The sequence below is a fragment of the Dasypus novemcinctus genome, chromosome 19, assembly GCF_030445035.2.
Source record: "Dasypus novemcinctus isolate mDasNov1 chromosome 19, mDasNov1.1.hap2, whole genome shotgun sequence".
Lineage (NCBI taxonomy): Eukaryota > Metazoa > Chordata > Mammalia > Cingulata > Dasypodidae > Dasypus > Dasypus novemcinctus.
The window spans coordinates 17795261-17810079 of record NC_080691.1 but is presented as its reverse complement, the minus strand read 5'-3'; the positions used below and the strand labels follow the sequence as shown (position 1 = coordinate 17810079).

General features: G+C 38.9%; 1 protein-coding gene across 2 annotated transcripts in view; it reads right to left on the bottom strand.

Annotated features, from left to right (window-relative positions):
* SBNO1 (strawberry notch homolog 1) overlaps positions 1 to 14819 on the bottom strand; it is a 73270-nt gene that overhangs the window by 27191 nt on the left and 31260 nt on the right. For both annotated transcript variants that reach the window (XM_071209765.1, XM_058281274.2), the window contains exons 11-24: positions 14546 to 14707; positions 13111 to 13246; positions 12924 to 13029; positions 12640 to 12793; positions 11981 to 12163; positions 11344 to 11441; positions 8671 to 8822; positions 5124 to 5321; positions 4604 to 4771; positions 4284 to 4459; positions 3590 to 3721; positions 1355 to 1490; positions 519 to 631; positions 348 to 419 (exon numbers count right to left, since the gene is read on the bottom strand). In XM_071209765.1, coding sequence (XP_071065866.1) covers positions 348 to 419; positions 519 to 631; positions 1355 to 1490; positions 3590 to 3721; positions 4284 to 4459; positions 4604 to 4771; positions 5124 to 5321; positions 8671 to 8822; positions 11344 to 11441; positions 11981 to 12163; positions 12640 to 12793; positions 12924 to 13029; positions 13111 to 13246; positions 14546 to 14707 — 1986 coding nt within the window. The remainder of the gene's footprint in view (positions 1 to 347; positions 420 to 518; positions 632 to 1354; positions 1491 to 3589; positions 3722 to 4283; positions 4460 to 4603; positions 4772 to 5123; positions 5322 to 8670; positions 8823 to 11343; positions 11442 to 11980; positions 12164 to 12639; positions 12794 to 12923; positions 13030 to 13110; positions 13247 to 14545; positions 14708 to 14819) is intronic.

The window sequence follows — 14819 nt, the reverse complement described above, 5'->3', positions numbered from 1 at the left end:
AATAAACAAATGACTTCTTTGGCTTCTGAGAACTCACACTTGTTTCATTCTCAAGTATTTATTATATTCCTACTTTGCAACAAGAATAAAAAGACAACTACCTTGCAAATTTGACTATTCAAGGTTCCTTCCTAACTAATATGTAAAATTCTATCTCTGACAAGAAGCTGTGATTTTAAAGCTAAACCATAAGGGGAGGCAGTTTTAAGTTTTAAAGTCATTAACTACTTTCCCTTTTGTTCCTTTATACTAAGAATGAAGCATTACCCCAAATTAAACATGAATCAAGCTACAGACACCATATGCTAGCACAAGTTTTCAGAGGTAATCAAAGTTGATATGTGTACCTTATTGTCAAAGTTGAACCTGCTCAAATCTCTAGATTCTGTTGCTCTTCTGTCACCATGTGTAAGTGCCCCCTATCAAAACAAAAATTTCCCATCAAGGCACTGTTGATACCTTTACCAGAAGACAGGTAAATACAGATCATCTTTTAACCTTCACAACTCAAAACTTACCAAACTTTCAAGTCTTTTAGCAACAATAGAGGCAAACCTTTGTTCTCCTGCCAATTCAGAAATTAGAAAGACATATTCAGGAGCAGTAACTTGGTTTGATCTATGAGTTCTTCCTGTAAAACATATTTTAAAGAATCACTAATTGTCTTCAGTAGATAAAGACAGAGTATTTTCAGCATTCAGCACTAAGCTGGCATTTAGAAAACCTTAAACAAAAGGAAAAACTCAAGAATGTAACATTTACCCCAACTCCCAAAATCAAAACCTCTGAATATGACATCCGTATACAGGACAATACTACCCCACTCCCACACCAAGAGGGAACAGAAGCTGTCATAAAATTGCTGATGATCTAAGTATTGGTATTGCAACTCCAGTTTTGGTAAGCCACCATTCCTGATGCACAGCTGCCTTGGACTGTCCCAAAATTACTGTTGGTGTTAAATCACATTGGGTGGTCATACGGACATGAAGATGAAAGGGAGGAAAAAGGTGCCCTAAGGTGGCATCATTAAGGGGTGAAAAGGATGTGGGAAGAGCAGCTGCTCTGACGTGGATGCCATACATTCTAAAAATCTAAAATGAAGACCCTCCCAAGGAGTCTTGTTCTTGGATGTGATGCCAGAAACTCCATGCAATCCCACAGCAGATCTCTCACACATTTTAAAATAAGGATGAATTCACAATGCATCATACATTATAAGGCATGTGTAATACACTTTATACATCCCCAAAAGCTATAATACATATTCGAGAGTATACATAGGTTTTGAAATGTACACATTTAACCAATGATTCCTACCTATACATTAAGTGACATCAGTGCAGGAACTTACCAAATTGCTGAATTGCTCTATCAGCACTCCAGGGTAATTCCAAAGTCATGTGAACTCTTCGCCTTTGATTTTTGGCTCTCCGATCAGCTTGTAAGGAAATACCTGAGCTGGCAGCTTCTGAGATGATAGCAATATTCTGTATCAAACGTAAGAGAAAAAAAATCACCTCTGCACAAGGACAAGCAAGGCAGTGCTTTACATAAAGCACTTTAGTAGGCTGCTGGTAGTCCACAGTTAACTACTCTCCCCTTCTTCCCATACAATACAACCCTAATTTTAGTTGTACATGGCTAGTACATGCTTGCCCAGAATTGAGATTGTATGTCCCAGATTCCTTTGCAGCTAAGAGCATAGTATGACATACTCCAGCCAGTGGATTGTACAGTGATCTGTATAATGTCAGGAAATGTCCTTAAAAGCAGGAACATGCCTTCTCTTCCCCTTTTCTCCACCCTGCTGAATGAAATGTAGAGGAAATAACTAGAATCTGGAAGAAATATTTTGGAACATGGAGGCCAACACATTATAGGAACAGGACTAAAGAGTTCTCGGTGTCCAAGGAACCATACCAGCGTTGGACTTACCTACCCAAACTTATACATGAATGATTTCAAACTTTGACCTTTTTAAATATGATTTTAGATTTTCTGTCACTTAGCCAAAACAAATTATAACACAATTCCTAATACATACAGGCTTAGCTTCATTAAACAAATACATAAAATAAATTATTATACCCTCAACCTTCCATCTTTAAAATGTGAGCAATGATGGGATGCGGATTTGGCTCAATGGATAGAGCATCCACCTACCACATGGGAGGTCCGAGGTTCAAACCCAGGGCCACCTGACCTGTGTGGTGAAGCGGGCCCACGCACAGTGCTGATGCACGCCAAGGAATGCCGTGCCATACAGGGGTATCCCCTGCATAGGTGAGTCCCACGCACAAGAAGTGTGCCCCGTAAGGAGAGCCACCCCATGTGAAGAAAGTGCAGCCAGCCCAGGAGTGGGGCTGCACACACGGAGGGCTGATGCAGCAAGATTACGCAACGAAAAAAGAAACACAGATTCCTGGTGCGGCTGACAAGAATACAAGCAGACACAGAAAAACACAGCGAATGGACACAGAGAACAGACAAATGGGGGGGAAAGGGAGGGAAATAAATAAATAAATAAAATATGGGTAATTACTGAAGTAATGAATGCACAATTATGTGATTAGACAAATACCACTGATTGTACACTTTGGATGAATTGTATGCTTTATTAATATGTAATTGATTTGTTAAAAAAATGTAACATTTTAAGATAGATGGACAATGATATGGCAAATATGACAAAAAGTTAAAAGTGGTGGTTCTGGGTATTTGGGGGAAGGCAGGGGTATGTTGGAGTTCCAGGATTTGCATTATTTTATAACTGTCCTATAAATTTGAATGTGTTTTAAAATAAAAATTTTAAAAACATATGTAATACTAGCTTAATATTTTTATAAAAGACTACTTTGATAGTGGTAATTATCTATTCTCCAATTTTGGAGGCAGAAAAATTCCTTGAAGTTTAAAGGAAAATGTGGGTAGAGAGCAAAGATTCCATTCTTCCTCTTTTAGACCTAGGAATGAGGTTGAAGGAATAGTACTGCGTATTTTGTAGCAAATTTCTTAAGCAATGTTTATAACAATTCCGACTATATAGAAAAAAAATTAGATCTGAGAATCTTTAAGTTTGATGAGGTTTACTTAACAATAAAAGTCTACAGAAAAACTCTAGAGGCAACCAAAATTCTACAGTGGTCAGATAAGAAAAGTCCCTTATACAAAAGAGTCATAGTAAAACATCTTAATAAAACCTAGCATAGCAATAAAAATTAAAAATTAAAAAAAGCAAAACCAAAGAAAATTAGTAATCTGGGCAATCTCAAATATCATTCAAGACTCAAAAACTAGACTGGAGAGTTTAATGCTAGATATCATGTCACCAAGGTGAACTGAGAGAACACAGTATTTTATATTCTGGTTAAAGATTTTAAAAGCCTCCAAAAAGTTATCAAGAGCCACCATCTACTTCTATGCACAACCTAGAACACTAACTACATTCAATTTGTGATAAAATAATGGAAAAATATATAATGTACAGTAACTATATGCAATTACTAAAGAACATAGAAAACAAAAATCATGTTAAAAGAAACATAAGCATTGTTCTTTTCATTGAAAAGCACCCCAAAAAGCTTACCTTATCTCCATCCATAAATCTTTGTTTTTCTGTGATATTTAGTATTTCTACAGGCACATCAAGTTCTGATCGTGACTCGTAAGATATGCTTCCATCATCATTGCTCACAACCCTCCCCTTGCGACCAGTCATCTGGAAAGTCAAATAGCATCACAATTCAGGTACTCAACTATGGGGCATGAAGTTCAGTTACTATTTCCTTTAAGAATCTTGGTGGGACAAAAAGACACAGAGAACAGACAACCGGGGTGGGGGGCGGGGAGGGGAGAGAAATAAATAAATCTTAAAAAAAAAAAAAAAAAGAATCTTGGTGGGAGATAGAAGGGGATAGTAAACTTCTAATTTGCTAAGCAGCCTGAATTATCCTAGATACAACAGGATAAAGATTATTACAACATGGTCCCCAATTCTGAAAAGTTCAAATTGCAGAAAGCAGACAAGTGGATCAGCAAACACAAATATTACAATATGGATAAAGTAACAAGAGACCAGAGAGGCTCAGGGGAGACAGCTACTGTAAGCAGAAATTCACTGGCTTGAGGATATAGCAACATAGTAGAATAAGGATCTGGAACTAAGAGAGAAAATTAGAATAGATGTGATGATACCTAAGTACCACTCACTCCACAGAGTTCAAAGTGATGACAAAAATGTTACCAGGTAGAGAGACAGCCCTGACTCAAGTCATATTTACCTCAGCAACATTCTCAGGACCACCAAGTTCATCAATAAGCTCATCAAGGGTATTTGGAGGGAGATCTTCAGCTAATTTTTCTAATTTATCAAGTAGGTCTTTCTTCATCTGTTGGGCCCTTTCCACAGAATCCTGGCTTGTTATAAGGCTACTGTTACTGTTGGTGTTACTGTGAGCTAGACAAAGTACATTTATTAAGTCAGCAAAGGTTTAAGTATTGTTATTTTGCTTAAAAGCACTATCATTTTTCATTATTCCATCAATAAACAAAAATCAAATAAAAAAAAAGTATGTATCACAGAGCAAGCTTCCAGTTATACCTGGGGCACTATTAGGAGCAGGGGAAATAACTGGCGTAGATGAAAAACTAGGTCTTTTTGATCCAAGACCTGATGCTAATAAGGCACTTTGAATTGAATCCGGATCTATACTTTTCTTCTTTTTTTTATCTTTGCTTTTCTTGTGGTCTTTTCTGATTAACCAAGGATCTGAAAGTTAAGAAAAATGCATGTCTAATCATTTGGTAGGTACAAAATCTTCCAAGGAAACAACCATTGCATATTTTTTTTTTGTATTGTTAATTATAACTTGAAGGTGGGTGAAGAACTGTAGTGGTCCAGTACAACCATACAGGGGATACAATGTCCATGCTTTGAGGTTAAAAACAAACTCACAAAATTGAGGCCTTCATCTCACATACATGAACTCAAAGCTCCAGAGAGGAAAGACAGGTTTGGTATTCTCTCCACCAAGCATAGACTAGAATCTCTATAATATCTGTACTGCACAGAAAAAAGGTTTTAACATAATATCCACTTTCAGATACACTGATGAACTTACCATCTTCATCATCCTCACTAGACTCATCTCTAAATGGGTTGAAATCATCGTCATCTCCAGAACTCATGTTCTTAGAACTCTCGTAGTCACTTTCTTCATTATCAGAGTCATCAGATTCACTGCCACTATCATCAGAACTGCTACCAGTAAGGCCACCTACTTTTCGTGCTTTTTTGGCTTCTCGTGTTATCTCTTCACCTAACCCCCAAGCCCAAAACAAGAGAGTCAGCCCAAATACAGTTTTTAAAAACCCAAATATACATTTACTCTATAAGTTAATTCAAACGGGACATGCAGAAGAAAAGCATTTACCTAAGTATTTAAGAACAAATAAAATTCACAAGCAAGGGACTAACAACCTTTTGGAAAAGAGATTATTTTCAATTATTCTTAAGAAGAAATTACATACATGTACAAATTAAGGCTGCCTTTAAGCATAAAAGTTTTAAAATAAATCTAGGACATCAGAGTTAAAACAGAATCTCTGACATAATCACTACTGACTGTGTTATTAGGCTATGAGAAGAGGTCTAATTACATATTTATAGACATAGAATACTTAGTAAAAAGTCAAATACAGAGCTGATTTAAATTATCTTTTTTTTTTAATAAGGAGGTACTGGAAATTGAACCTGGGACCTCATACATGCGAAGCAGGCACTCAACCACTGAGCTACACCCACTCTGCAAATAACCTTTTTTAATACTTACACCATGAGCATAAAAAAGTTCATGTTTTAATGCAATAAGAATTTAATTCAAGAAGGGGAAATATGACCATTTCAGCATTCTAAGAGGCAGTTACTGTACCATTAAAATACAAAAAATATGTCCAATTAAGCTATGATAGCTGTGGAGGTTTGATATTATTTATGAATTCCAAAAAGATAAAGATGTTTGTAAATTGGTCTGTTCACCTGGGTGTGGTAACCTTTGATTGTATTAGATTCAGCTGAGATGTCTTTGATGAAATTATGTTAAAATTAGGGCTTTGATTAGACCAAGTCATTAGGGAGTGCAGGGTTGAATCCCTGCCCCTTGGTGGGCTATATAGATGGATACTAAATCAAGATACACAGGAGAAGTAGATACACAGAAAAAGACACAGCAGAGGAGAGAACATGGTTTAGATGCTGGAGCCCCAGGAGAGAGAAGCCATTTACCTAATAGTTTACGCTGACCTTATGAAGAGACCAGAGCAGCTGAGCCTGGAAAGAAACGAGCCTACGAACCTACAGGTGAGATAGGAAGAAGTGGGGCCGACGGAACCCTAAGAGACAAAGGCTGAATCCTTGCAGACATCACCTGCCATCTTGCTCTAACACGTGGCAACTAACTTTGGATGAGGAAGTAACCTTTAGTTGTTCTCTTTAAGGCCTTATGACTGTAAGCTTTTATCCCAAATAAATACCCTTTATAAAAGCCAACAGATTTCTGGTACTTTGTATCAGCACCCCTTTGGGCTAATACTACAGCCAACCCATTTTCAGGCATATTAAAATTGTGAAAAGTATCTTAGAATGGATGAAATAAAGTTAGCACGTCAAGCACTGTGCTTAGAACTTCATACACAGTATCATAATTGATCTTCAAAATGTAATAAGTTATCACAATTTTAAAGAAAAAGGTCTGTAGAAACATTTTTTTTTTTTTTTTTTTTTTACTTTTTTTGTGTGTGTGGTACCAGGGCCAAGGATTGAACCCGGGACCTCATATGTGGGAAGCCAGCGCTCAACCACTGAGCCACATCAGTTCCCCTTAAAAAAAAGGCTGAGAAAAGTTAAACTTCTTAGAGTTATGCATCTTAGTAAGCATCTAAATAAAAACTCAAGTTTGCATTACTATAAATTAATGTAACAAACATGGGTAAGTGTATTCCTAATAATTTATTTAAATAATGTACAAACAGAAACCTTCTTGGAGTCTATAGAAATAACCAGTTCTATACATATTTAAAGGCAGCTGTGGGAAGCGAACTTGGCCCAGTGGATAGGGCGTCCGTCTACCACATGGGAGTCTACGGTTCAAACCCCGGGCCTCCTTGACCCGTGTGGAGCTGGCCCACGCACAGTGCTGATGTGTGCAAAGAGTACCCTGCCACGCAGGGGTGCCCCCCCCACGTAGGGGAACCCCACGCACAAGGAGTGCGCGCCGTAAGGAGAGCCACCCAGCACAAAAGAAAGTGCAGCCTGCCCAGGAATGGCGCCACACACACAGAGAGCTGACAGAGCAAGATGATGCAACAAAAAGAGACGCAGATTCCCGTGCTGCTGACAAGAGAGGCAGACAAAAAAACACAAAAACACACAACAAATGGACACAGAGAACAGACAACTGGGGTGGGGTGGGGGAAGGGGAGAGAAATAAATTAAAAATAAATCTTTAAAAAAATAAACAAAGGCAGCTTTGACAAAAGAAAGACTCAGATGTTAGTTCCAATGCATTATTCACTAGTGTGAACCTGGACAAATCACTTAATCTCTTAACATTTCTGTCCCTTTGTTTCCTGTCTATAAAATTGGAAAAATCTAATTTCAACTCTGGGAGATTAAAAGATACAACGTATGGCAAATGTTTAACACAATTCCTAGTATTAACTGTTTAAGCTCTACTTCAAAACAGAAGTTTACTTGTACAATCAAAACTACATGACTTGCTGTGCCATGCAGGCGTGTCCCTGCATAGGGGAGCCCCACATGCAAGAAGTGCACCCCATAAGGAGAGCCACCCAGCATGAAAGAAAGTGCAGCCTGCCCAGGGATGGCGCCACATACACGGAGAGCTGACACAACAAGATGACACAACAAAAAGAAACAGATTCCCATGCCGCGGACAAAGACGACGACGCAGCAAATAGACACAGAGAACAGACAACTGTGGGGAGGGAATAAATAAATACATCTTTAAAAAAACAAAAACAAACTACATGACTAGGGGAGTGGAGGTAGCTCAAGTAGTTGAGCATCCACTTCCCATGTACAACGAACCAAGTTTGATCCCCACTACCTCCTAAAAAAAAAAAAAAAGGCCAAAAAACCAACTCTCATTGGGGAGTGGATGTAGCTCAGTGGTTTAGTGTCTGCTTCCCATGTATGAGGTGGTCCTGGGTACAATTGCCAATACTGGGAAGCAGATGTGACTCAACAGATAGAGCGTCTACCTACCATATAGGAGGTCCAGGGTTCAAACCCAGTGCCTCCTGACCCATGTGGTGAGCTGGCCCACCCACAGTGCTGATGTGAGCAAGGAGTGCTATGCCACACAGGGGTGTCCTCCGTGTAGGGGAGCCCCATGCAAAAAGAGTGCGCCCTGCAAGGAGAGCCGCCTGCGCGAAAAAAGTGCAGTCTGCCCAGGAGTGGCACTGCACAGAGAGCACGCTGATGCAGCAAGATAACGCAACAAAAAAAAGGAGACAGATTCCCGGTGCCACTGACAAGAATACAAGTGGACACAGAAGAACACACAGCGAATGGATACAGAGAGCAGACAACTGGGGGGGGGTGGGGAGGAAAGGGAAAGAAATAAAAAATAAAAGCAAACTACTCACCTTTCCGCTTCTTTATTTTATTTTCTTTACAAGGACTGTCTCTTGGTGAACTGTTGTTACTTGGAGCTGTCAAATCTATTCCTAGCAAACTATAAAGTTTTTTCCTGTCTGGAGCAGGGAAGTGCTTTTCAATGAGTGACTGCAACACTCCTCTGTAGGAAAGAGAAACAGTGGCAATCAGTGGCTCTGTATGCAAAATTTATAATAGTTTTAAAGAATATATTTATTAAAAACAAACTAAAGGTGTCATATTACTTTATTCAGTCTTTTAAGAAATACTAATACAACCAAGCTTAAATGAATTTTAACTTTCTAGGTCAAGGGTGTGCAACAGAAATATAATACAAGCTACATAAGCAACTTTACATTTTCCCACAGCTACATTAAGAAAGAGAAACAAACTAATTTTAATAACATGTTTTATTTAACCCAGTATGTCATTTCAACATGTAATCAATAATGAGAAACTACTAATAAACTGGATTGACTTATTTTTTTTTTCCCCACATGAAGTCTCTGGTACCTGGTGTGTATTTTACCCTTACAGCACATCTTGATTTGGACTAGCCATTTCAACTGCTCAATAACCACATGTGAATAGTGGCTATCATACTGAACAGTACAGTTCTAGGCACTTAAGTATAGATAATACACTGTTGGTGCATATTTTGCCTTTAAAAGCAGTTTTTAATTATATCCATCTTAAAGGGAGTCACTTGAATATATGCCCTAAGGCAAGATATGGGATGGAGAAAAAGGTTATTTTTGCTTATTTCACTACCAGAGTTAAAACTGAAAGGTAAGATAAATGAAAAACAAAGCCAAAAACATTTTCTAAAAATTCTTTTTGATTATCAGGACTATCTTTATTTTTTTATACTAGATTTCATTATACTGGGACAAACTACTTATTGCTCCTCTGGGTAAAGATTAATTTCAGGGATGCGGATATGGCTCAAGTGAATGAGTTCTTGCCTACCAAAAGAAGGTCCCGGGTTTAGTTCCCGGTGCCTCCTAAAGAAGACAAGTAAGACAGTGAGCTGACAGGACGGGCTGGCATGGCAAGCTGATGCAATAAGATGAAGCAACAAAGAGACATAAAGGGGAAGTGGATTTGGCTCAATGGATGGAGCATCGCCTACCACATGGGAGGTCCAAGATTCAAACCCAGGGCCTCCTGACCCATGTGGTGAAGCTGGCCCACACACAGTGCTGATGCATGCAAGGAGTGCTGTGACATACAGGGGTGTCCCCTGCATAGGGAAGCCCCACGTACAAGGAGTGTGCCCCGTAAGGAGAGCTGCCCAGCACGAAAGAAAGTGCAGCCTGCCCAGGAGTGGGGCCACACACACGCAGAGCTGACACAGCAAGATGACACAACAAAAAGACACAGATTCCTGGTGCTGCTGACAAGAATACAAGCGGACCCAGAAGAACACACAGCAAATGGACAGAGAGAGCAATCAACTGGGGGGGGGGGGGGGCGGGGGCGGGAAGGGGAAAGAAAGAAAAAAAAGAGACACACAAGGAGGAAAACACAATGAAAGACCCAACAAAGCAGGGAACAGAGGTGGCTCAAGTGATAGGCACCTCTTTCCCACATGGGAGGTTCCAGTTTCAGTTCCAGTGCTTCCTAAAAGAGAAGATGAGCACACAATGAACCCAGCAAGTGCAAAACAATGAGGCGGTGGAGAGGGAGAAAGAAAGAAATAAAATAAATCTTAAAAAAAAAAAGATTCATTTCAAAAGTAGTGTTAGGGAAGTGAATGTGGCTCAAGTGGTGTAGTGCCTGCTTCCCACATAGGAGGTCCTGGGTTCTATCACTGATGCCTCCTAAAAAGAAAAGCAAACTAAGGAAACAACCAGCACTGGCTTCCCACATACAAGGTCCTGAGTTCAATCCCTGTCCCCGGCACCAAAAAAAAAAAAAATAGCGTTAGACCACAAGCTAGGTAGTTCACTAAAACTAAACCAATCTGTCCTGCAGCCAGGTGAATAAGACAAAACTCAAGCCCTTCAATTAGTCAAAATACCTTGTTATCAAAAAATATTATAGAAATTTCAGGATTATGAGAATTTTATCCTACTGTTTTCCAAAAAATGTACTATTACAGAACAGCATAGAATTGCAAAACCTAAGACCAGGAAAACTGTTAAAGGTCACTGACACCAATCAACAATTGTGCCTCTAGGATTTGCCAACTTCTAAATTAATCTAAGAAAAAGAAAACAAAAACATTATTTGGCAGGGAAGCGGATTTGGCTCAAATGATAGAGCCTGCCATATGGGGGGTCCAGGGTTCAAACCCAGGGCCACCTGACGCGTGTGGTGAGCTGGCCCACGCATAGTACTGATGCGCGCAAGGAGTGCCGTGCAATGCAGGGGTGTCCCCCATGTAGGAGAGCCCCATGCACAAGGAGTGCACCCCTTAAGGAGACCACCCTGTGCGAAAAAAACGCAGCCTGCCCAGGAGTGACACCGCACACACGGAAAGGTGATGCAGCAAGATGACGCAACAAAAAGAGACACAAATTCTCCATGCTGCTCACAAGAATGCAAGCGGACACAGAAGAACACACAGTGAAGGAACACAGAGAACAGACTGGGGTGGGGCGGGGAGTGGGAAGAGGAAAGAAATAAAATAAATCTTTAAAATGGAAAAAAAAAATTACTTGGCAGTTGAAACAAAATCATTCAATTCTCCTCCACCCTCTTCCAAGGCTTCCAAAGTTCTTGCTTCTCCTGTAGACTGCAGACCAATTACAACACACTGGAGAAAAAAGAAAATACATGAATTATAAATAAAAATAAACTTATGGTTTCTTACTAAAAGTATTTCATTTTATTTTTAAAAAGCGGATTTTGAACAAGAATGACTCCATTAAAGTAAAGCATGTGTATATTCATTTATTTATTCTACAAACACTTACATGTCAGAACCTAGCCAGGAAATAGGATTACAATACTGAAGAAGATTGAATCCTCTGCTTTTATGGAGCTTTCACTCCTTCACAAAAGAAAAAAGCTAACTGCAATACACAACTGCGTTATTTTCATGGTTGTATTTATGGATGGTCAAACTGTAGTGACATTTATTTCTTTATACTTTTTCAAGTTATCTAAATCCTCCATAAACAAACAGGCATTGCTTTTACAATTTTTAAAAACTGATTTTTTAAAGTCTTACTACATTAATACTTTTACAACTATCCTTTAGGAAGAAGAACAGACTTTACAAGGCAAAAACCTCAACACCCAAAAAGATTAACGTAAACAAAGAACGAATCTCAACACCTTTCTCCAACTTACTTTTCCATTCTTGATTTCTTCTCGAGCTAGCTGCACAACCCTTTTAACTTTGGATGCTATACACAAATATTTGAAAAATCTCTGGTGAGCAGACCAGAATTGACCCCACATGGACTTCTTCATTCGTTGCTCAGCATCAATCAGATCTGCGGCTTGCTGAAATCGCTCTCTGGCAATTACCCACTGATGATGCAAAATCAAGATTTAGCATATTTCACTTCTGAGTTAGAGTTAACTCTAAAAAATTACCAATTCAACCAAAATAAAATTCATTGCAAACCCACTGACTTAGTAAAGCATCTTCAGTACCTTGAGTTCTCTAAAGATTTGGTTTTTACTGGTTTTTACAATGTTCACAGAGTTTTGTCCCAAAATTCTTATTAACCAATTTAGTCTTTTTAGAAATACAGTTTCACTGTGATTTTAAGTATTAGGTAACTGAAATATGTGGCTATTTTTTTAATTAATTATTTTAACAAACTAAACAATTAGAATACTTCATTCAAAACAAGAACATAGACTTATCATCTCGTAATTTATCTGTTGTTTTACGGGCAGAAAATACACTCTTTTGGGCTGAAAGGCATTACATTGGACAAAAATGATCAAAAGAAATCAAGTACACTAAAAACTACTACAAATTCAGAAAAATTTCTCACCAGCTTGACTGCTTTGTTATACATTTTCACATAGCTCTGTGAAAGAAGAACTTCCTCAATTTTGAAGGTCACTCCAGTAAAGCTCAGCTGTCGAGCAATGTACATTCCTCTAAGCTTCATATCCATAGCAACTATTTCCATGGCACCAACACCTCTGAATAAGATTAAAACACACAGGAACTTTCAATAAATAAAGTAGATTTTAATACACAGTGAAAGGGTTTTAGCAAAAACACATCTTTCAGGTTGCTAATTAGAACAGTGTATAATGTAAACTCCATTACCTCCTTTCTACTGCTTGAATAAAATCACTGAATTCTCTAAATGGGGTTCCCTCGCCCCATATTCCAAGTCGATTCATATAGGCCATGTTGCGTGGTTCAGAAGCACCTGGAAAAAAAATAGCAAAGAAAACATATTATGCCTGAAAAATATCCCTGAAATATCTCTATTAAATAAATAATAACTCACCAGTGGCACTAGCATAAACAACTCTGGCTTTTGGCAATTTGTTCTGAAGCTCTAAAACTGCTAAGCCTGTCTTGGTTGGCTTTGAAGAACCAACAGGACATAAGTTTTTTGCTTTATGACATTCATCAAACACTATCTGTAAGGAACGAATTAAGGAACAGATCACATTTACAGTTATTGTCTCCAAGCTTTTAGGAAGAGTTAATTTTTATCACCCAAGGCCTTGGGACACATTCAAGGTTTGTGAGGAGGTGGCCTTGGGGAAATATCCAAGGTTATTGGGAGGAAGCAGGGTTGATGATAAATCCCTGAGCGTCAACTTTAAAAAAAAACACACCCATATACCAATTATCTAGCTTGACAAATCTTAAACTTTTGCCATTTCTGCCTCAGATCATTTTCTTTCCTTTCAGATTACAGATACAAATGAAGCTGCCTGTGATTTCATCTCTCTCACTTTCTCATCTCATAGGTATCCACTGAATTTGCTTTTTTTAAAGATTTATTTTATTTCTCTCTCCCTTCTCCCCGCCTCGTCCCCCCTGTTGTCTGCTCTCTGTGTCCATTCACTGTGAGTTCTTGTGCATCCACTTGTATTATCAGGTGGCACTGGGAAACTGTGTCTCTTTTTTGTTGTGTCATCTTGCTGTGTCAGCTCTCCGTGTGTGTGGTGCCACTCCTGGGCGGGCTGTGCTTTTTTCACATGGGGAGGCTGTCCTTGCAGGGTGCACTCCTTGCATGTGGGGCTCCCCTATGCGGGGGCACCCCTGCGTGGCACGGCACTCCTTCACGCATCAGCACTGTGTGTGGGCCAGCTCACCTGTGCGGGTCAGGAGGCCCTGGGTATAGAACCCTGGACCCTCCATATGGTAGGCGGATGCTCTATCAGTTCAGCCACGTCCGCTTACCTATTTGTCTTAACCAGATATTTTTATTCTTAATTTGAATGAAGGAAAAGCCCCTAGCAGGACGAAGTATCTACCACATAGGTAATTTTGGCAAATCTTGTAACCATGAACTATTAGTAACCAAGTAATCAGCCTTTCAAAAATTGGTGATCCTCACACAGGAGAGTAAAAGCTATGCTGTGATCAAGTAAGTTAGGGAATTATTAAATTAGCACTTTTCTTTCCGATAGTCTTCTCAGGTACTTTACTATGCAAATGTGTAGTGTGAATCCGCAAGAGGAGAATACAGTGCTCAGCATTTCCCATACCTATTAAACATTTTCCTAAACCAGGAATTTAAACATTGGTCTCCTATAAATAGCTATAAACTAGAATCAACTTTCCGATCCCCTTGGACTACTAGTAATCATGAAAATTCCCATCCGAGCAATTTATTTAATTTCAGGATTTCTATTTTTCAAAGGTTCATCCTTATGTAAACTTTTATGTCTTTAAAAAAATATAAAAACATCTGTTGAAAAGGATACCACTCCATCGAAATCATCACCGCACCAATGTAGAAGCTGTTTTAACCTAGTTTTATATTTACCGCCAGACTGACTTTCACCAATTAGGGAAGAATAGGTGGCAAAAATAACCCCCTTTTTCACGCTTCCATTGTGCTTAGAAGAAATTTTTCCATATTTAAACTGAAAAGAAAAGAGAAGAATTTAATACGTATCTACAGCAGGAATTCTTAACCTGGGGGGCCTATAACGGGCTTTAAAGAAGTCAAAAGACCTAAAATCACCACAAAATTTC